The sequence below is a fragment of the Coregonus clupeaformis genome, chromosome 40 (assembly GCF_020615455.1).
Source record: "Coregonus clupeaformis isolate EN_2021a chromosome 40, ASM2061545v1, whole genome shotgun sequence".
In the NCBI taxonomy this organism is placed as follows: Eukaryota; Metazoa; Chordata; class Actinopteri; order Salmoniformes; family Salmonidae; genus Coregonus; species Coregonus clupeaformis.
In genome coordinates this window covers 32,008,333-32,031,656 of record NC_059231.1, presented here as the reverse complement: position 1 = coordinate 32,031,656, position 23,324 = coordinate 32,008,333, and the positions used below count along the sequence as shown (strand labels likewise).

At 41.4% G+C, this 23,324-nt stretch overlaps 1 protein-coding gene across 2 annotated transcripts; it reads left to right on the top strand.

The window, feature by feature from the left end:
• The first annotated feature begins 1,053 nt into the window (after positions 1–1,053).
• LOC121554833 (solute carrier organic anion transporter family member 1C1) lies at positions 1,054–21,936 on the top strand. Of its 2 annotated transcripts, none has more exons than XM_041868517.1 (15): positions 1,054–1,159; positions 1,414–1,512; positions 2,808–2,949; positions 4,993–5,125; positions 6,171–6,295; positions 6,758–6,904; positions 8,011–8,109; positions 15,609–15,896; positions 16,530–16,694; positions 17,240–17,435; positions 19,424–19,589; positions 19,907–20,103; positions 20,986–21,050; positions 21,188–21,305; positions 21,398–21,936. In XM_041868517.1, exons 2-15 carry the CDS (start codon positions 1,462–1,464, stop codon positions 21,621–21,623), a joined length of 2,118 nt encoding a protein of 705 aa, XP_041724451.1. In that variant the 5' UTR covers positions 1,054–1,159; positions 1,414–1,461; the 3' UTR covers positions 21,624–21,936. The 2 variants fall into 2 exon arrangements, with proteins under 2 accessions (XP_041724451.1, XP_041724452.1); XM_041868518.2 differs by having other exon boundaries at positions 1,074–1,149.
• The last annotated feature ends 1,388 nt before the right edge of the window (positions 21,937–23,324 follow it).

The window sequence follows — 23,324 nt, the reverse complement described above, 5'->3', positions numbered from 1 at the left end:
TATTGATTAGCTGAATTCAACGAAAGTTGCTAATTCAGTGCTAATCCTATCAGAGATGTATAGATGCACTATTACCTACCAATCAGGATCTGTTTCTATGGCAGTTCTATGGCTGCCAGGCATTCTCAACCTTTCCTCTCCGGGGCCTACTGTGACACCTGTCAAATCTGGAGACCACCTGTAAGAATTATATAAATATTTTCTGAGATAACATTTTAAAGAGGAAACCCCACTGAAATTAAATGGAACATTGTCACAAACACTAATCCTTTTGTCTTCATATTAAACAAGAACAACATATTCACATTGAAACAACTAACAGTGCTCTTCCATAAAATGTTTTGTTCTTGTTGCTGATGTTTTTCTATTCATGTTGGCATGTTGTTCGTTTATTATGCTTTTCCATAGACCCGTCAGAACTCTGTAAGGCCCACTAGGTGTTCTAACTCCCCTGGTTGAGAACCATTGTTCCACAGCCTCCTGTCCCATCCGCAGTTATGGGAGAGCGACATTGTTTGAAACTCTATATCAAAGACCTGGAAGACTTTGAACTGGCATGGCTACACCCTGCTTTATAAAAACATTCCTGAGTTTCATGAGGGAGGAAAATGGACCTTAATCACTGCATGTCTGTAGAAGATTAATACTTTAATTCTACACATGACAGGCTTGTAAAATACACTGTTTTTAGTAGTAGGACTCAAGAAGAGGATTTACAGTGTATCATGGAGTCTCTCATATGATGTTCTCTCCATGAGGACAGCAGTTGTGTGTGTGTGTAAATGTGTGAGCGTGTTTATGTCTATGTGTTTTGCGTCTGTGCCATAGTATTCCGTGAACCTTGTGGACTCTCTGCTCTAGGATTCCTATGATTGGGTCCTACCTCTCTCATGGACACTCATGTTTTTTTAGGGGACGACCTGCATGTTGACATGATCAAATAGTTCACATAAGTGGTGTCCTGCGGGTTACTGATTACTGTAGAATGGATGTTATAGTTTCAGCCAATCAACATCCAGGATCCAAACTCCCTGTGTTATAATGCCTCTGAGATAAAGGTTTGCTCTTCGACCAAAGTCCTGTCAGTGAAATCCTCTGCCACTCTAACACATCTCTCCATCTCCTTGTGGGACCTCTGCTGCTGCACTGGTAAAAACAGGTATTTTCGTATTTTTTTTATCAATATATTGTATTTCACAACATTCATTGTGCTAGATAGTGTGTGTTGTGCACAGTATGTTGACTGATTTGATTGATAATTGGTATAATGACTAGAGCAACAGGAGGATAGAATTATTATGTAATGCTTAACCTGCATAGCTGCAATGATTTGCTGTACCTAAGAAAATTAGGTTCTCCAGAAGGTTTTGATAATCACAGTAGTCAACCCCAGATCTTGCCATCTGTCTGTAGGTCCGCTGGTTCATTCTACATTTACCTGTGTCAACTGCGGAGGTCATCATGAGTGTTGAAACTAAGGCACCCCGGGAGCCTTGCTGCTCCAAACTGAAGGTCAGTGTTTTAATTCCTAATATCATCACCCTGACTCTCTGTGATGGTAACTAGTTGGCACTCATTTAATCTTCAGGGTTTTCTGGGTAGTAAGGACGTATGCCTCCTAGTAGATGATGTAGAGAAACAGTCAAATTAGATGTACTGAGAAAGAAACATTTGGAACTTAATAGTGGTCCAAACCGAACTTGCAAGGAGAACTTAACTGCCCACAGAATAGTTTTTCGAGGTCTAGGGAGGGTGTGAGAAGGAGGCATCCGCACGAGCTCAGCCATCCACATAAAGAGATGTGCATGCAATTATTGAACAGGGAAAATGTTCTAACTTTGTGAAACTTTACAGCATGACGTCACAATCAGAACACGATCAGAACGATTGGGAACTATTTCAAGCTGGGAAGATTTTTACATAACAGCCTGGCTTTTATATTTGCTGCCGTTGACTATTGCAAATGGGATAAAGGTGATTGTGTAAACGTAGTTAATGGATAGCCTCTGACCCAGACCTTTACCGACAGCTCTTTAATTGTGTATTCTGTTTACAGCTCAGGTTCAGTCTTTTACAAAAAACACCAATGGCAGATTGACTAATAAAAGAGCAAACAAACTCTTAACTATATCTGAAATGAAGGGACTGAAGGGAGGGAGGCCAAATAGGGAAATAGGTTAGTAAGTAGGAGGGGTGGAGAGGAGGGGGCAGATACAAGAGTTACATGTTTTGCTGTGTCATCCAACAGCCAGACCTGTAAAATGACAAAGCAGTTTTTCAACCTAAACATTTGGTTGAAACACAGCGTTTGTATTTATTCAGCCATACATACTGTATACACACATACATTCACTTATAGATGCGTACACAAATGATTCCCTAGAACTGACTGTTATGATGGTCGATAACCTTTTACTTTGTCTGTTATGACTCCATAACTCAGGCGACATGAGCACATGGCTGGATGAAAACACCTATTCCAAATGGGTCAGAGTCTGGTTTTCTGTGTCTGGGTATCACTCGTTGATTTAGGATTGTCTTGAACTACAGTAGATGTTCTGTCTGATTAAATCAAATGAAATCAAACAGTCAACTGAATGTAGGACAGCTGAAGTGATGTCAAACAAACCAAACTCATGTTTTTCTGACCCTTCAAAGTTGTTTTGTGTGCTCTGGGTAGTTTTAGGATATCAGTTTACCCTTCCCAAACCCCAATAATCTGGGAAACACAAATCTGGCCTCAGATCAACATCTAGACTGTAGGGACATTGCCTTCATCTAACTCTGCTTTGTGTTTATTTTCACAGCTGTTCCTGGTTTCCCTGTCCTTTGTGTGCTTCGCCAAAGCCTTCGGGGGAAGCTACATGAAGAGCTCTATCACCCAGATAGAGAGACGCTTCGACATCCCCAGCTCTCTCATAGGATTCATCGATGGCAGCTTTGAGATGGGTAGACCTAAATCCTAATTTCCTAAATACCTAGTCCTAAGGCCGTATTTGCCCAGTCCCCGAAATCAATAGATGATGTTTATTGTTCTTTAAGAGGACATCAACCCCTCGCCCTTAGCCCGAGATACTTGTCCTGAACATCTGAAAGTGTGTAAGCAGTACAGATACAGTGGGGGAAAAAAGTATTTAGTCAGCCACCAATTGTGCAAGTTCTCCCACTTAAAAAGATGAGAGAGGCCTGTCATTTTCATCATAGGTACACGTCAACTATGACAGACAAAATGAGAATTTTTTTTCCAGAAAATCACATTGTAGGATTTTTTATGAATTAATTTGCAAATTATGGTGGAAAATAAGTATTTGGTCAATAACAAAAGTTTCTCAATACGTTGTTATATACCCTTTGTTGGCAATGACACAGGTCAAACGTTTTCTGTAAGTCTTCACAAGGTTTTCAACACACTGTTGATGGTATTTTGGCCCATTCCTCCATGCAGATCTCCTCTAGAGCAGTGATGTTTTGGGGCTGTCGCTGGGCAACACGGACTTTCAACTCCCTCCAAAGATTTTCTATGGGGTTGAGATCTGGAGACTGGCTAGGTCACTCCAGGACCTTGAAATGCTTCTTACGAAGCCACTCCTTCGTTGCCCGGGCGGTGTGTTTGGGATCATTGTCATGCTGAAAGACCCAGCCACGTTTCATCTTCAATGCCCTTGCTGATGGAAGGAGGTTTTCACTCAAAATCTCACGATACATGGCCCCATTCATTCTTTCCTTTACACGGATCAGTCGTCCTGGTCCCTTTGCAGAAAAACAGCCCCAAAGCATGATGTTTCCACCCCCATGCTTCACAGTAGGTATGGTGTTCTTTGGATGCAACTCAGCATTCTTTGTCCTCCAAACACGACGAGTTGAGTTTTTACCAAAAAGTTCTATTTTGGTTTCATCTGACCATATGACATTCTCCCAATCCTCTTCTGGATCATCCAAATGCACTCTAGCAAACTTCAGACGTGCCTGGACATGTACTGGCTTAAGCAGGGGGACACGTCTGGCACTGCAGGATTTGAGTCCCTGGCGGCGTAGTGTGTTACTGATGGTCGGCTTTGTTACTTGGGTCCCAGCTCTCTGCAGGTCATTCACTAGGTCCCCCCGTGTGGTTGTGGGATTTTTGCTCACCGTTCTTGTGATCATTTTGACCCCACGGGGTGAGATCTTGCGTGCAGCCCCATATCGAGGGAGATTATCAGTGGTCTTGTATGTCTTCCATTTCCTAATAATTGCTCCCACAGTTGATTTATTCAAACCAAGCTGCTTACCTATTGCAGATTCAGTCTTCCCAGCCTGGTGCAGGTCTACAATTTTGTTTCTGGTGTCCTTTGACAGCTCTTTGGTCTTGGCCATAGTGGAGTTTGGAGTGTGACTGTTTGAGGTTGTGGACAGGTGTCTTTTATACTGATAACAAGTTCAAACAGGTGCCATTAATACAGGTAACGAGTGGAGGACAGAGGAGCCTCTTAAAGAAGAAGTTACAGGTCTGTGAGAGCCAGAAATCTTGCTTGTTTGTAGGTGACCAAATACTTATTTTCCACCATAATTTGCAAATAAATTCATTAATAATCCTACAATGTGATTTTCTGGATTTTTTTTTCTAAATTTGTCTGTCATAGTTGACGTGTACCTATGATGAAAATTACAGGCCTCTCTCATCTTTTTAAGTGGGAGAACTTGTACAATTGGTGGCTGACTAAATACTTTTCTTCCCCACTGTATAGGGCTCCACCTATTTTGGGTCTTTTTATGTGTGGTCTTGCTGCACAACCAAAATTCCTCTGGGACAAATAAGGTTGAAAGTTAAAGCACTGTGATGGGCTAGGTGGAATTTTCTCACAATCCTTTCAGATATATAATCAAAGAAGTATAAGGGTTTATTTGATTCTGAACAATAAAAGCCCGTGCCCTGTGAGGTTTTGCCTTTTAACTTTATCTCCATAAACATTACTCATTGATTATACCATGGTTGTCTCTTCTCTCTCCTACCAGGTAACCTGCTGGTGATAGCATTTGTGAGTTACTTTGGGGCGAAGCTCCACAGGCCCAGACTGATAGGGATTGGCTGTCTCATCATGGCTGCTGGGGCCTTCCTCACCGCTCTGCCACACTTCTTCCAGGGAAAGTAAGTCTACCTCTTATTTGGTTTATTGACTATCTATAGACTGTGTATATATGTTAATAGTATATACACTACGTTCAAAAGTTTGGGGTCACTTAGAAATGTCCTTGCAACTCTGCCTAGAAGGTCAGCATCCCGGAGTCGCCTCTTCACTGTTGACGTTGAGACTGGTTTTTTGCGTGTACTATTTAATGAAGCTGCCAGTTGAGGACCTGTGAGGCGTCTGTTTCTCAAACTAGACACTCTAATGTATTTGTCCTCTTGCTCAGTTGTGCACCGGGGCCTCCCACTCCTCTTTCTATTCTGGTTAGTGACAGTTTGCGCTGTTCCGTGAAGGGAGTAGTACACAGCGTTGTACGAGATCTTCAGTTTCTTGGCAATTTCTCGAATGAAATAGCCTTCATTTCTCGGAACAAGAATAGACTGACGAGTTTCAGAAGAAAGTTATTTGTTTCTGGCCATTTTGAGCCTTTATCGAACCCACAATTGCTGATGCTCCAGATACTCAACTAGTCTCAAGAAGGCCAGTTTTATTGCTTCTTTAATCAGCACAACAGTTTTCAGCTGTGCTAACATAATTGAAAAAGGGTTTTCTAATGATCAATTAGCCTTTTACAATGATACATTTGGATTCGCAAAAACAACATGCCATTGGAACACAGGACTGATGGTTGCTGATAATGGGCCTCTGTACGCCTATGTAGATATTCCATAAAAAATCTGCCGTTTCCAGCTACAATAGCCATTTACAACATTAACAATGTCTACACTGTATTTCATATCAATTTGATGTTATTTTAATGGACAATAAAATTGCAAGGACATTTCTAAGTGACCCAAAACTTTTGAACGGTAGTGTACATGTAAGTAAACATAAGGCATGACGATAAAGAATTGAAAGAAAATCTTAACACTTCTGAAGAAGTCGTACAAAAAACAACAAAGAAATGCTTGGGTATAAAGAAGGGATATGTGGCTTCTCAGAACTTCTCACAACTACTGTCCCACTTTATAGAGGAAAGATACATTTAATTTCTTTCCCATGCAGGTACGTATATGAAACAACCCTGTCACATATACTTGAGGAAAACACTACAGAGAGCATTCTGCCTTGTCTGGCCAACACAAGTCATCTGGTCATAAATGATCAGGCTACAGCTGCGAGTAAAGCAGGTAACGAGTCAATCACCATCACTGCAGCATCAGTCTGGCTGCATCTGGGAACCTTGTTCAATAAATGATTCCTATGAATTCAAGTGTAGATAAAGTATTACCGGCAAACCAGATGAGGCTAGTAGGAGGACGGGCTCAATGGAATAAATGGAATGGAATCAATGGAACGGTATCAAACAATGGAAAGTACGTTTGACTCCGTTCCATTAATTCCATTCCAGAAAAGTTGATCCTATCCTATCCTAGTTGTATAAGCAATTATTTTCCCAAATCCTGGTCCTAAGAACCCAAAATGTTGTACTTTTTTGTTTTTGTCCTAGCCCTAACACATCTGATTTAAATCAAAGGATTGTTGAGTGGATTAGTTGAATCAAGTGCCTTATTAATAGGGCAAAAACAAAAATGGGTCCCCAGGACCAGGATTAAGAAATGGTGTTCTAAGCAGAAATTGTGTTCCCACAGCATGTGAGAAGGAGGCAGGCTCGTCCATGTGGATCTATGTATTCCTGGGTAACATGCTGCGTGGGATTGGAGAGACGCCTGTCATGCCTTTAGGAGTATCCTATCTGGACGACTACGCCCGAAAGGAGAACACTGCCATCTACCTTGGTTAGTAAAAAAAAAACTGTCAGCTGTACCATATCAACATTGGATAGTAAATACTGTATCTCTTCAACCTCTTCCATACCACATCGCTCCCGGTTGAAGTTTCCCCAAGGCGTAGGTCTAGGATTCCCCTCCTCAATTCTAAGCTTAACCATTAGTGAGGGAAATGCAAAACTGACCCAAGATCTGCAACTTGGCAACTTCACCCAACACCTACCACATAAAAATGTGAGCTGTTGTTACTTGATTTGTATCAAACTGTATTTTAGTCTGGCAAATCATGTAAACCTTGGTTAGAAACAACCTCTTCAGGCATTCCATATCAAAATCTGCTATCTGTAATGAATACTCGGACAGAGTGGTAAGATCCAATCGCAGAATAGCGATGCTTTATTAGAGTACAGACAAGGGAATAGCTTAATCGTGGTCGGGCGGGCTGTGGTCAAAACCGGGTCAGGCAGAGACAGGCAGAGGTACCAAGGGAGCGGGCTTAGTCGTAGTCGAGGGCACAGGCACAGGATCAGAGGACGGTAATCACTGGGATAGACAAGCAGAGGATTAAGCAATTCGGGGAGTCAAACAACGAGGCACAGGTCGGGTACACGGGTAATCAAAACATCTCTCTCTCTCTCTCTCTCTCTCTCTCTCTCTCTCTCTCTCTCTCTCTCTCTCTCTCTCTCTCTCTCTCTCTCTCTCTCTCTCTCTCTCTCTCTCTCTCTCTCTCTCTCTCTCTCTCTCTCTGAACAAAACGCTTAGCAAGTCACAAAGGAACAATACCTCGCGCCAACTGAGCTTCTGAGCACACCTTAAATCCTACACTAATTACTGACAGGTGTGCTCAGAACTCAGGTGAACCAGATCGAGTCTGATGACTCCCCCTCTCTGTAGATCGGGGAAGTGTCAGACTCTGTCTAGACCCAGCCAACCCCCGATCCCTTACACTATCCTACAAATATCAGTAGCTGATTTAGATGTATCAGCTATGGCAAACCATATGGCAAACGAATGTGGCCAAACAACTGAAGTGACTTCAGTTAAATCTATTGTATTTTCTTTTGCTTGCTGCTTGAACTGTATCTGACCAACTCTCTCTGTCTCCTCTGCCTCAGCGTGTTTACAGACTGTTGGCATCCTGGGGCCCGTATTTGGCTTCATGTTTGGCTCCTTCTGTGCCAAGATCTATGTGGACATTGGCTCTGTGGATTTAGGTAACCGACCCTTGAATTAACAAATCATACATTGTCTATTTTATGTAAGCTGTGTTGTATTTATATGTGCAAATCAATATTGTATTTATGGCGGAATATGTGTTACTAATATGTGTCTTCAACAAAAATATAAACGACACACGTACAATTTCTAAGATTTTACTGAGTTACAGTTCATATAAAGAAATCAGTCAATTGAAAGAAATTCATGAGGCCCTAATCTATGGATTTCACATTACTGGGCAGGGGTGAAGCCATGGGTTGGCCTGGGAGGGCATAAGCCCACCTACTTGGCAACCAGACCCACCCACTCAGAATGAGTTTTACAGACAGAAATAATCCTCAGCAAGTGGGTGTTGCTAAATCATGTGAGAGGATAGTTGTTTGTGTATGGTCTGTTTGCAGACGGGTTGGGTCATCTCGGTTTATTGGTTGGCACCTGCTGGGTGCTGAAGGTCATTTCTAAAACAAGAAACATTTAAATCTGTTTTCATTAAGAGAGGAATTAGCCTATCTACACTACATGACCAAAAGTATGTGGACAACTGGTCGTCGAACATCTCATTCCACAATCATAGGCATTAATATGGAGTTGGTCACCCCTTTGCTGCTATAACAGCCTCCACTCTTCTGGGAAGGCTTTCCACTAGATGTTGTAACATTGCTGCGTGGACTTTCTTCCATTCAGCCACAAGAGCATTAGTGAGGTCGGGCACTGATGTTGGGCGATTAGGCCTGGCTCGAGTCTGCGTTCCAATTCATCCCAAAGGTGTTCGTCGGGGTTGAGGTCAGGACTCTGTGCAGGCCACTCAAGTTCTTCCACACCGATCTTGACAAACCATTTCTGTATGGACCTCGCTTTGTGCACGGGGCATTGCCATGCTGAAACAGGAAAGGGCCTTCCCCAAACTGTTGCCACAAAGTTGGAAGTACAGAATCGTCTAGAATGTAATTGTGTGCTGTAGCGTTAAGATTTCCTTCACTGGAACTAAGGGGCCTAACCCAAACCATGAAAAACAGCCCCAGACCATTATTCCTCCTCCATCAAACTTCACAGTTGGCACTATGCATTCGGGCAGGTAGCGTTCTTCTGTCATCCGCCACACCCAGATTCGTCCGTTGGACTGCCAGATGGAGAAGCATGATTCATCACTCCAGAGAACGCGTTTCCACCGTTCCAGAGTCCAATGGCGGTGAGCTTTACACCACTCCAGCCGACGCTTGGCATTTCGCGTGGTGATCTTAGACTTGTGTGCGGCTGCTTGGCCATGGAAACCCATGAAGCTCCCGACGAACAGTTATTGTGCTGACGTTACTTCCAGAGGCAGTTTGGAACTCGGTAGTGAGTGTTGCAACCGAGGACAGACGATTTTTACACGCTTCGCGCTTCAGCACTCGCCGGTCCCGTTCTGTGAGCTTGTGCGGCCTACCACTTCGCGGATTAGACGTTTTTGCTCCTAGATGTTTCCACTTCATAATAACAGCACTTACAGTTGAACGTCTCAGCTCTAGCAGGGCAGAAATTTGATGATCTGCTTGTTGTAAAGGTGGCATCCTATGACGGTGTCACGTTGAAAGTCACTGAGCTCTTCAGTAAGGCCATTCTACTGCCAATGTTTGTCTATGGCGATTGCATGGCTATGTGCTCGATTTTATACACCTGTCAGCAACGGGTGTGGCTGTAATAGCCGAATTTGAAGGGGTGTCCACGTGCACTTTACAGTGCCTTCGGAAAGTATTCAGAACCCTTGACTTTTTCCACATTTTGTTATGTTACAACCTTATTCTAAAATGGATTAACTAGTTATTTTTCCTAATCAATCTACTCACAATACCCCATAATGACAAACCAAAAACAGGTTTCTAGAAATGTTTCCACATTAATTAAAAATAAAAAACTGATCACATTTACAGTACCAGTCAAAAGTTTGGACACACCTACTCATTCCAGGGTTTTTCTTTATTTTTATTATTTAACACATTGTAGAATAATAGTGAACTATGAAATAACACATATGGAATCATGTAGTAACCAACATTTTTTTAACAAATCAAAATATATTTTATATTTGAGATTGCTCAAAGTAGCCACCTTTTGCATGATGACAGCTTTGCACACTCTTGGCATTCTTACAACTAGCTTCATGAGGTAATCACCTGGAATGCATTTCAATTAACAGGTGTGCCTTGTTAAAAGTTCATTTGTGGAATTTCTTTCCTTCTAAATGCGTTTTAGCCAATCAGTTGTGTTGTGACAAGGTAGGGATGGTATAGAGAAGATAGCCCTGTTTGGTAAAAGACAATATTAGTCCATATTATGGAAAGAACAGCTCAAATATATATATATTATTATTATTATTTTTTTTATTTTTATTTTTTAAATACACACAAAAAAACAAAAGAAAAAAAAGAACAGCTCAAATAAGCAAAGAGAAACGACAGTCCATAATTACTTTAAGACATGAAGGTCAGTCAATACAGAACATTTCAAGAACTTTGAAAGTTTCTTCAAGTGCAGTCGCAAAAACCATCAAGCGCTATGATGAAACTGGCTCTCGTGAGGACCACCGCATGAAAGGAATACCCAGAGTTACCTCTGCTGCAGAGGATACATTCATTAGAGTTACCAGCCTCAGAAATTGCAGCCCAAATAAATGCTTCACAGAGTCCAAGTAACAGACACATCTCAACATCAACTGTTCAGAAGAGACTGCAGGAATCAGGCCTTCATGGTCGAATTGCTGCAAAGAAACCACTACTAAAGGACACCAATAATACGAAGAGACTTGCTTGGGCCAAGAAACATGAGCAATGGACATTAGACTGAAGGAAATCGGTCCTTTGGTCTGATGAGTCCAAATTTGAGATTTTTGGTTCCAACCGCTGTGTCTTTGTGAGACGCAGAGTAGGTGAACGGATGATCTCTGCATGTGTGGTTCCCACCGTGAAGCATGGAGGAGGAGGTGTGTGGGTGCTTTGCTGGTGACACTGTCAGTGATTTTATTTAGAATTCAAGGCACACTTAACCAGCATGGCTACCAGAGCGTTCTGCAGCGATACGCCATCCCATCTGGTTTGCGCTTAGTGGGACTATCATTTGTTTTTCACAGGACAATGACCCAAAACACACCTCCAGGCTGTGTAAGGGCTATTTGACAAAGGAGAGTGATGGAGTGCTGCATCAGATGACCTAGCCTCCACAATCACCCGACCTCAACCCAATTCAGATGGTTTGGGATGAGTTGGACCGCAGTGAAGGAAAAGCAGCCAACAAGTGCTCAGCATATGTAGGAATTCCTTCAAGACTGTTGGAAAAGCATTCCTCATGAAGCTGATTGGGCGAATGCCAAGAGTGTGCAAAGCTGTCATCAAGGCAAAGGGTGGCTACTTTTAAGAATCTAAAATATCAAATATATTTGGATTTGTTTAACACTTTTTTGGTTACTACATGATTCCATATGTGTTATTTCATAGTTTTGATGTCTTCACTATTATTCTACAATGTAGAAAATAGTAAAAATAAAGAAAAACCCTTGAATGACTAGGTGTGTCCAAACTTTTGACTGGTACTGTACATAAGTATTCAGACCCTTCACTCAGTACTTTGTTGAAGCACCTTTGGTAGTGATTACAGCCTCAAGTATTCTTGGGTATGACGCTACAAGATTGCCACACCTGTATTTGAGGAGTTTCTCCCATTCTTCTCTACAGATCCTCTCAAGATCTGTCAGGTTGGATGTGGAGCGTCTCTGCACAGCTATTTTCGGGTCTCTCAAGAGATGTTCGATCGGGTTAAAGTCTGGGCTCTGGCTGGGCCACTCATGGACATTCAGAGACTTATCCCGAAGCCACTCCTGCGTTGTCTTGGCTGTGTGCTTACGGTTGTTGTCCTGTTGGAAGGTGAACCTTTTCCCCCAGTCTTAGGTCCTCATCAAGGATCTCTCTGTACTTTGCTCCGTTCATCTTTCCCTCGATCCTGACTAGTCTCCCAGTCCCTTCCGCTGAAAAACATCCCCACGGCATGATGCTGCCACCACCATGCTTCACTGTAGGGATGGTGCCAGGTTTCCTCCAGACGTGACGCTTAGCATTCAGGCCAAAGAGTTCAATCTTGGTTTCATCAGCCCAGAGAATCTTGTTTCTTATGGTCTGAGAGTCCTTTAGGTGCCTTTTGGCAAATTCCAAGTGGGCTGTCATTTGCCTTATACTGAAGAGTGGCTTCTGTCTGGCCACTCTACCATAAAGGCCTGATTGGTGGAGTGCTGCAAAGATGATTGTCTTTCTGGAAGGTTCTCCCATCTCTGCAGAAGAACTCTGGAGCTCTGTCAGAGTGACCATCGGGTTCTTGGTCACCTCCTTGACCATGGCCTTTCTCCCCCGATTGCTCAGTTTGGCCATGCGGCCAGCTTTAGGTGGTTTTTTTGGTGGTTCCAAAAGTCTTCCATTTAAGAATGATTGAGGCCGCTGTGTTCTTCGGGACCTTCCATGCTGCAGACATTTTTTGGTACACTTCCCCAGATCTGTGCCTCGACACTATCCTGTCTCGGAGCTCTACGGACAATTCCTTCGACCTCACGGCTTGGTGTTTGCTCTGACATGCAGTGTCAACTGTGGGACCTTTATATAGACAGGTGTGTGCCTTTCCAAATCATGTCCAATCAATTGAATTTACCACAGGTGGAGTCCAATCAAGTTGTAAAAACATCTCAAGGATGATCAATTGAAACCGGATGCACCTGAACTCAATTTCGAGTCTCATAGCAAAGGGTCTGAATACTTATGTAAGGCAAAATGTGACCGACCGGCTCAAATCGGTGTTATGTATACAAATTTGAAATTGTGTTTTTTACATTGGATAAAAGTAGAGACTCAGAGCTACAAAATGGTATATCATACACTACAGTTGAGGAACAATGAGAAAGTAATTTTTCTTTGAAAGATGATAAACTTGTAAACTCACGTTTGAGAAAATGGCCTTTGAATCTTTTGGTACTACTACTGGAGAGCCCTTCTTTGTCAACACCCATTCAACATCGTTCACACCCTCTTAAGCTTTAGCCCCACCCATCTCTTTAAGGGTTGATCCGAGCATTCTGTACTAACAACAGAAGTCAAGCGCCCAAGCTAACTTGCTAGCTACTTCCAGACACAAATGACAGAACAGCTCACTGAACATTATTCGCCCTAGCAGAGCTGGTTAGGATGTTATGTTATCCAGAGCGTTGGTGACTGCAACTGTGCTGTCAGATTGTCAGTTCGTAAATTCAAAACGTGTCGCTCTCGGAGCGTTTAGAGCGCACACCGGACGCTCTGGCCGATGAGTAGGTTTGATCCGAACATTCTGACCTCACAATGGCATTCTGGCTAACATTGGCTAGCTTGCTAGCTACTTCCAGAAACATAATGAGAGAACACCCCACTCTGACCATTTTACTCAACCTAGCAGAGCTGGTTAGGCTGTTTTCATGTTATTTACATTTTACATTTTAGTCATTTAGCAGACGCTCTTATCCAGAGCGACTTACAGTTAGTGAGTGCATAATATATTTTTTTTATCCAGAGTGTTGTTGACTGTAACTGTGCTGTTGGCAACAATTTAATTACACTTTTGCTGACGTTTACTGACACCGGTCATATTCAACGGGTGTTGAGCATTCGTAAATTCATCAGTTATTCTGCGCTCTGGCACACTCAGACGAGAGTGCTCTGATATCGGAGTAATGGCCAGACTGAATTTACGAACACACCTGAAATGGTTACTTGCATAGTGGAGTCTTTTGTTAAGACATGTAGCTAGCTAGCTAGGTTAACAATTAACCATAATCACAACTCATGACGTTACTACCCTGCATGAATCTGCAGGTAGCTAACCAACCAGGTTCAATGTTAGCTAACATTAGCTATAGCTAGCTAAGCAAATGTCTCTGAGGTACGAATAATAAGGTCATACACGTAACGTTAGCTAGCGAGCCAGCCAGCTGACATTAGTTAGCTAGCTAGGTAAACAATGAACCATTGTCAGAACTCATGACATTACTACCCTGCATGAATCTGCAGGTAGCTAACCAACCAGGTTCAATGTTAGCTAGCTAACATTAGACTATAGCTAGCCAAGCAAATTGCTCTTTCTGTCAAAATTAGAAATCTGTCAGATACAAGGTTGCCCTTAGTTTGAAGATGTAATCCGGAGGTGTTTTCTCCATCTCCTTAGCTATCATACTCGAATTCCACTGATTTCAAAACTCGGTCCTCCAGAAAGTGGAGAGTAACACTTATGCAGTTTTAATACACAATAAAAAATAATTAAAGCCGCATTAGACCGGATTACCTAGACATACTGACCAGCTCAAATAGACAGAAGCGTGATATATGGCAGACCAATCCAAACACATCTCTTGGCATGTCCAGCCCACTCATTATCTCAGCCAATCATGGCTAGCGGGAGATTTGCTGTCTTTTTCTTTGGCTAAACCAACTAGGCTCGTAATTTAACAATTGTAATTGTATTTACAGATGCCATACAAGTTTGTTATTAAGGCACATGAAAGTTCACATGTTCGAGAAGGGATTTCTGCCAAAAAACTCATTTTGATGTAAAAACATTTTTTACATTCAAACGGCTCTCCTGCGAATTAGTGACCCGCGACATATGCCTTGTTTCCTGAAACGGGTCACAAATGTGGAAAAAGGGAAGGGGTCTGAATAGTTTCTGAATGCACTGTATATACAAAAGTATCTGGAACAGTATGAAACTTAATATTATGAAGGCGTTCTTAATGTTTTGTACACTCAGTGTGTGTATTGTATTGTCTTAAAGAATTACATTTTAATTAAAAAATATTTACTTAGGATCTCACTTGGTGAAGGCCACAGGATTGAAAATGAATAATAATAATAATAATAATATGCCATTTAGCAGACGCTTTTATCCAAAGCGACTTACAGTCATGCGTGCATACATTTTTGTGTATGGGTGGTCCCGGGGATCGAACCCACTACCTTGGCGTTACAAGCGCCATGCTCTACCAGCTGAGCTACAGAATGAATGTAACAACCATGTCTCTGTCACTAACAAATACAGTCATCGGTGATAACTCTACAATTAAATCAAAAGGCACACTGGGAAACATACAAATAAGGCTTTACACTAAGCAAATTTAACACTGAAATTGTGGACCCGTATAGACACTGGAACAGTGTTAAATGTAACACAGAGTTTATTCAACTGGAGAATTTGTTGTGTACAAACATTAGTAATGATGTTCCTTAGAGAGATAAGATTACCAGGGATTTCTGTAGAGCTGATTGAGCCATATAACTGATTCTACACATTTTTATCATTACTTGATAACATTGATATTATTGATTTTATTTGAGATTATAATGGAATATGCACTATAAATTCAGCAGCCCAGTTAGTTATTTTAAGGGAATGTCTGATCAATTGACCATGTTCACCCTCATATTCACCCACATCTTTATCTCTCTCCCACCCACAGAGAGCATCTCCATCAACCACAAGGACTCTCGCTGGGTGGGGGCCTGGTGGTTAGGCTTCCTGGTATCTGGCTTCCTGATGCTCCTGGCTGGGATTCCATTTTGGTTCCTCCCCAATACTCTGCCTAAACAGGGCAAGAGCCCCAGCAAAAAGAAACAGAAGGATGACATACAGGCCAAGAGCTCATCTGACACCCCAGAGGAGGAGCAGGAGCAGGGCAGTTTCCTACCAGAGGACAATACTGAGGAGGATGCACCAAAGCCTGTCACCATGGCTGCCATGGCTAAAGGTATTGTGGGATTGGTTCCATTTAGATTCCTAGCCCTTTCACCTAGCTTCAGAGAGGGTAGGATAGGTGTTGGAAATAGTAATGGCTCCACTTTGCCCAAAGTTGAGTTTCTGCTAACCAACCTTCATCTGTCCAATACGTTCAAATCTGTGATCACAGAGTTGTTAGGTGCTGGGGAAAGAGGCTAGTGACTAATGGAACTGGGGATGTAGAATTCTTGCAGTGTCCTCAATCATTGATGAACATTTCAGCCTTGACAGACCTGACCCAGAGTCTGGCCACTGACCCTTAACAGACCCCCAACCCCTGACCCCATTTCAGCACTAATATAGGACCAAGCGTTGCTCAAGACAGACACCTTAGTGCTGGTCACTTATACTTTGGCTACTACTTGCGACAGTACAGACTCTGACTGCAGCCAAATTATTACAAATACCACATTCCATTGGCCACATTTCATTTATATGGTGGATACCTTATCTATGAAATTATCCTAGAGTGGTCAATGTATTGTTAAAGCATGATACACCCAAAAAACATTAGATTTTCCTGCCAACTATTTTGACGCTATTGAATATTAGAATATGCCTTTCTGGATGCTTTCTGAATTGTATTATTTCTTGTTATTTCCAGATTTTGGGCCGTCCCTGAAAAGACTGTTCAGCAACAAAGTTTACCTGCTGATCATCCTGACATCTGTGGTGGCATTTAACGGCTTCATAGGGATGATCACCTTCAAACCCAAGTTCATGGAGCAGGTCTACGGGCAGTCTCCCTCCAGGGCAATCTTCTTGATTGGTAGGCTACAGTGCAGGAGGCACACACGTACACTTTCTCTCTCCTTCTCTCTCCTTCACTCAGAAGAAAGCCGAAGCAATGTTGTCATTGAAAGAACATGTGACTGAGGTATACATGACTACAAGTGTGTGTGTTTGTGTGTGTGCGCGTGTGCGGGTGGCAACTTTAAACTGAAAGAGCACTCTGAACTGTTATTAGATAGTACAGTAGCTAGCCTGATTACTCACCACCACGAGTATCTCGTTCATACTGTACATGACTGTCATGCAACACCTTTCCCACACAACTTATACTCTCAGCAGTAACATTAGTGTGTTTACAATACTCTGCTATGCATTAGTTGTACACATGCTAGACATTATAAATCATGCTGATACACATGTATCCATCAATGCTTCCTAACTGAATATATTCTACTACTTTCCTGACAGTCATTACAAATCTTTCAATTTAGCCTTTTGTGTTTAATGTTTGTAATGTATGTGGTTGTAAAATGTGATGCATGGCAAATGCACTACAAACTTGACTTGTCTGTCTCTGGCCAGGTTCGATGAACCTGCCTGCGGTGGCAATTGGGATCATCGTGGGAGGCTATGTGATGAAGCGGTTCAAGCTGAGTATTCTGGGAGCAGCCCGACTCTCCATCATCTCCTCCTTCCTCTCCTTCTGCCTCCTGCTCATCCAGTACTTCCTACAGTGTGACAACTCAGAGGTGGCTGGCCTCACCATGACCTATAAAGGGTAAGCACTGTAGTTCATAATATGCTAGTGCCATCAGAAAGTATTCACACCCCTTGACTTTTTCCACATTTTGTTGTGTTACAGCCTGAATTTAAAATGGATCAAATAGAGATTTTTTTGTCACTGGCCTACACACAATACCCTATATTGTCAAAGTGGAATTATGTTTTTCAAAATGTTTACAAAAAACGAAAAGCAGAAATGTCTTGAGTCAATAACTATTCTACCCCTTTTTTATGACAAGCCTAAATTTGTTCAGGAGTACAAATTTGCTTAACAAGTCAACAGAAGTTGCATGGACTCTGTGTGCAATAATAGTGTTTAAGATGATTTTTGAATGATTACCTCATCCGTGTACCCCACACATACAATTATCTGTAAGATCCCTCAGTCCAGCAGTGAATTTCAAACACAGATTCAATCACAAAGACCAGGGAGGTTTTTCCAATGCCTCGCAAAGAAGGGCACCTATTGGTAGATGGGTAAACATAAAAAAGCAGACATTGAATATCCCTTGGTGAAGTTATTAATTACACTTTGGATGGTGTATCAACACACCCAGTCACTACAAAGACCCAGGTGTTCTTCCTAACAGTTGCCGGAGAGGAAGGAAACCTCTCAGGGATTTCACCATGAGACAATTGTGACTTTAAAACAGTTACAGAATTTATGGCTGTGATAGGAGAAAACTGAGGATGGATCAACAACATCGTACCACCTCCATAATACTAACCTAATTGACAGAGTGAAAAGAAGGAAGCCTGTAGAGAATACAAATATTCAAAAACATGCATCCTGTTTGCAACAAGGCACTAAAGTAATACTGCAAAGAAATTGGCAAAGCAATTCACTCTTTGTCCTAAATATGAAGTGTTATGTTTGGGGCAAATCCAATAAAACACATCACTGAGTACCACTCTCCACATTTTCAAGCATAGTGGTGGCTGCATCATGTTATGGTTATGCTAGAAATTGTTAAGAGCTGGGGAGTTTTTCAGGATAAAAAAGAAACGGAATGGCGCTAAGCACAGGCAAAATCTTAGAGGAAAACCGGGTTCAGTCTGCTTTCCACCAGACACTGAGAGATGAATTCACCCTTCAGCAGGACAATAACCTAAAACATAAGGCCAAATCTACACTGGAGTTGCTTACCAAGAAGACAGTGAATGTTCTCGAGTGGCAAGACCCGGAAATGGTTGTCTAGCAATGATCAACAACCAATTTGAAAGAGCGTGAAAAGAATAATGGGCAAATGTTGCACAATCCAGGTGTGGAAAGCTCTTAGAGACTTACCCAGCAAGACTCACAGCTGTAATTGCTGCCAAAGAGGCATCTACAAAGTATTGACCTGGTGTGAATACTTATGTAAATTAGATATTTCATTTTCAATAAATTTGCAAGAATGTCTAAAAACATGTTTTCACTTTGTCATTATGGAGTATTGTGAGTAGAACAAATATATTTCATCCATTTTGAATTCAGGCTGTGTAACAACAAAATGTGGAATAAGTCAAGGGGTATGAATACTTTCTGAAAGCACTGTAAATACAGTAATGTTGGGTTAAGGGTTATAGTTAAGGTTAGTTCCTCTCCTTCTGCCGCCTGCTCATCCAATACTGCCTACAGTGTTGTTCTACCAAGGGTAAATACATGTACTCTAGTTCATATTGCATGAATAGAGTAAATGATTTAGTAGAAATATTGTAATAGCTAGAGACTTACTGTTTATACACTGATTCTAAGAGAAGGCCTAAAGCACAGTGTGAGTGTGCTTCATCAAATATTCTATTTTGATTGCTACAAAATTTGATTTTGCTTGACTATTGCTATTGTAATTGCTACTGAATTAGATAATATAAGATAACAAAATACAAACTTTGATCTTTGCCTTCATTGTCTTCATTATCTATGCACTGCCGTATCAACAATTAACACAATACATTTTCACGCTTTTGACTCATAGCTATATTGTTACCTTTGTCTCCCAGGGCTCCAGAGGTGTCTTACCAGCCGGAGAGCTTGCTGTCTCAGTGTAACATGGGCTGCTCCTGTTCCCTGAAACACTGGGACCCTGTGTGTGCCAGCAATGGCATGACCTACGCCACCCCCTGTCTAGCTGGCTGCCAGACCTCCACGGGCGTAGGCAAGGAGATGGTGAGACATCTCATGACTAAATGTCTAAATGTGTTCTTAGTTACTCTCAACTCCTCCTACCTTGTTCATTTACACATACAGTACATCTCACTTTTATGACACAATACTCTCTTTAGGAACACTATGTGTTTCCATAAGGATAACATATGAGTGTTGAACTCCAGTGAACACTTCTGAATGTGATATACTATACCACACAATCAGGTGTGTTAGTACTGGGCAGGAGCAAAAACCTGCACACCCTGTGGGTCGAACCCATAACCAACTTTGATTAATTTAAAGTCACTGTTTCTCCATCTTCTCCCTCTGTTCCACAGGAGTTCCATAACTGCACATGTATGGGGGAGCTGAAGGGGCAAATGTTGGCTCTTCCAACCAACATGTCAGCCATCTTGGGCCAGTGCCCCAGGAAGAGTGACTGTGACAGGATGTTTAAGTTCTACATGGCTGTCTCTGTCCTGGGGGCCTTCGTCTCTGCCTGTGGGGGCACATCTGGATATATCGTCCTGCTCAGGTAAAACAAGACAATAGGATGGATGGAACTGTCCAGTGGTGGAAACAGTACCCAATTGTCATACTTGAGTAAAAGTAAAGATACCTTAATAGAAAATGACTCAAGTAAAAGTGAAAGTCACCCAGTAAAATATTACTTGAGTAAAAGTCTAAAAATATTTGGTTTGAAATATACTTAAGAATCAAAAGTAAATGTAATTGGTAAAATATACTTAAGTATAAAAAGTAAAAGTATAAATCATTTCAAATTCCTTATATTAAGCAAACCAGACGGCACAATATATTTTTATTATTTTATTTACAGATTTTTTTTTCAAATGAAGCATTTGTGTTTAGTGCAGTGGTGTAAAGTACTAAAGCAAAAATACTTTAAAGTACTACTTAAGTAGTTTTTGTGGTATCTGTACTTTACTTTACTATTTATATTTGAGAAATGTTACTTTTACTTCACTACATTCCTGATGAAAATAATGTACTTTTTACTCCATACATTTTCCCTGACACCCAAAAGTACTCGTTAGCAGGACAGGAAAATGGTCCAATTTACACTTATTAAGAGAACATCCCTGGTCATCCCTAGTGCCTCTGATCTGGCAGACTCACTAAACACAAATGTTTCATTTGTAAATTAAGTCTGAGTGTTGGAGTGTGCCCCTGGCGATCCGTAAATAATAATTAAAAAAATAAAATGGTGCCTTCTGGTTTGCTTAATATAAGGAATTTGAAATGATTTATACATTTACTTTTACTTTTGATACTTAAGTATATTTTCGCAATTACATTTACTCCACTGGAATGCCCACCTGTGATTGGAATCACTTTTGTATTGATTTTGTTTGCAAGCTTTGTTTACCCTCAATGTGTTGCTTTTGTTTTGTTTCAGATCTATACACCCCGATTTAAAATCACTGGCTCTTGGCATGCAGACATTGATAGTCAGAACTCTGGGTAAGTAAGATGAGTTTGTGGAGGGTATGAACAATCTTAGAACCTTGTGGAACATTCTCAAAATGTTATATTTTCCTTCAATGTCTATGGTTAAGGAACTTGAGAAAGTAAAACACTTCAGTAACTTGTGTTTGCAGGTGGAATCCCTCCCCCTATATACTTCGGAGCGTTGATTGACAGGACATGTCTGAAGTGGGGTTTAAAGCGATGTGGGGGTCAAGGAGCATGCAGACTCTACGACTCACATGCATTCAGGTACAGTCAACTGAACTCAACTGATAAATGGATGGATGGATGAATGGATTGATGGACTTTGTTATAACCTCTGTCCCTTCTCTCCCCTGTAGAATAACGTTCCTGGGTCTGATCTATGGTCTATACGGCCTGGCCTACCTGCTGTGGGGGGTGCTGTACCGGCAGCTGTCCAATCGGCAGAAGAAGTTGGTACTGCGAAGCCAGGCCAAGGCTACAGCCCTCGAGGCCAACGGGAACAACAATCCCAATGGACATGCCATGGTCAGCATCTTTAAGAACAAAGATGATCTGGACAGGGACAGTGAGAGCACTATCTGAGATACCGAAGAGGTTTCCAAACCAATGGTTTCTGATCCTGTATTGTGCCATGCCCTTGATCCACCTGAAGTGTGTTGGGGTATTTGGTGACCCACTTTTTTTTGCCATAACTCGGTACAGTCTTAAGCCAAGACCAAGTACATTGGTAGGAATTGGTCGCTATTTGGGAAACTGATTTTGCTGCTAGACCTCTTCGACCAAAGCCCTGATAGATTTACCATCCTCTTAATGTTATTAATGCAGTATTCAAAATATATGATCCCAATGAAGTATTCCTCCATATGAGTTCATTAAAAGTAGTTTGCCAACCACAGACCGCCTCTATCGCCCCCTTTCCTATCTGAAGGACCCTTGTACATACTATAAACCAAAAAACTCTTACAACTGCTTTCGAAACTCGACTTCTGTCCAATTTCGATTGCTCTCTTGTTACATACAGTGCCTTGCAAAAGTATTCAGACCCTTTATATTTCTTCACATTTTATTGTGTTACAAAGTTGGATTAAAATTGATTTAGTTTAAATGTTTTGTCAACAATCAACACAAAATACTCTAATGTCAAAGTGGAAGATGTTTATATTTTAAAATATATAAATAAAGAAAATCATAACTAAATATAGTCGTTGCATAAGTATTCAACCCCTTTGTTTAGGCAAGCCTAAATTAGTTCAGGAGTAGAATGTGGCTTAATAAATCACATAATAAATTACATGGCCTCAGTCTGTGTGAAATAATAGGGGTTGACATTATTTTTTTTACTACTAACCCTTCCTCTGTCCCCTATACGTACAACATCTGTAAGGTCCCTCAGTCAAGTATTGCATTTTGAGCACAGATTCAACTACAAAGACCAGGGAGCTTTTCAAAAGCCTCATAAAGACGGTTAGTGATTGGTAGATGGGCAACAATAACAAATCAGAAATGGAATATCTCTTTAAACATGGTCAAGTTAATAATTATGCTGTGGATTATGTATTAAACCACCCAGACACATCAAAAATAGTCGTCCTTCTGAACTGAGCTGCTGGACAGGAATTAAACTGCTCAGGGATGTTACCATGAGGCCATTGGTGATTTTAAAACAGCCACAGAGTTCAATGGCTGTGATGGGAGAAAACTGAGGATGGATCAACAACATTGTTGTGACTCCACAATAATGAGTGAAAAGAATACAAATATACAGAATATGCATATTGTATGCAACAAGGCACTAAGGTAATGCTGAAAAAACAAACAAAGGAATTACATTTTTGGCCTAAATGCAAAGCCTTATGTTTGGGGCAAATCACTGAGTAACTGCCTCCTTATTTGTAAGCATTGTGGTGGCTGCATAATTGCATGGGTATGCTTGACATCGGCAAATACTGGGGAGTTTTTCAGGATATAAATAAATGGGATGGAGCTAAGCACAGGCAAAATCCTAGAAGAAAACATGCTTCAGTCTGCTTTAAACCAGAGACCGGGAGAGGAATTCACCTTTCAGCAGGACAATAACCACAACACAAGACCAAACAACACAAGGAGTTGCTTGCCAAGAAGACAGTGAATGTTCCTGAGTGTCCAAGTTACAGTTTTGATTTAAATCTGCTTGAAAAGCAATGGCAAGACTTGAAAATTGCTGCCTACCATTATGGATAGACCACATTAATTTCACATGTGATCACGTGATTTGATGTGAAGTTAATGTGATAACATGTGCCA

Bases quoted from the DNA above. Each gene is read 5' to 3' on its own strand.
- LOC121554833 (XM_041868517.1), top strand. From the start codon at position 1,462: ATGAGTGTTGAAACTAAGGCACCCCGGGAGCCTTGCTGCTCCAAACTG. The intron at 1,513-2,807 runs GTCAGTGTTTTA...TTATTTTCACAG, and splicing joins CTTGCTGCTCCAAACTGAAG to CTGTTCCTGGTTTCCCTGTC. The intron at 17,436-19,423 runs GTAAGCACTGTA...TTTGTCTCCCAG, and splicing joins CTCACCATGACCTATAAAGG to GGCTCCAGAGGTGTCTTACC.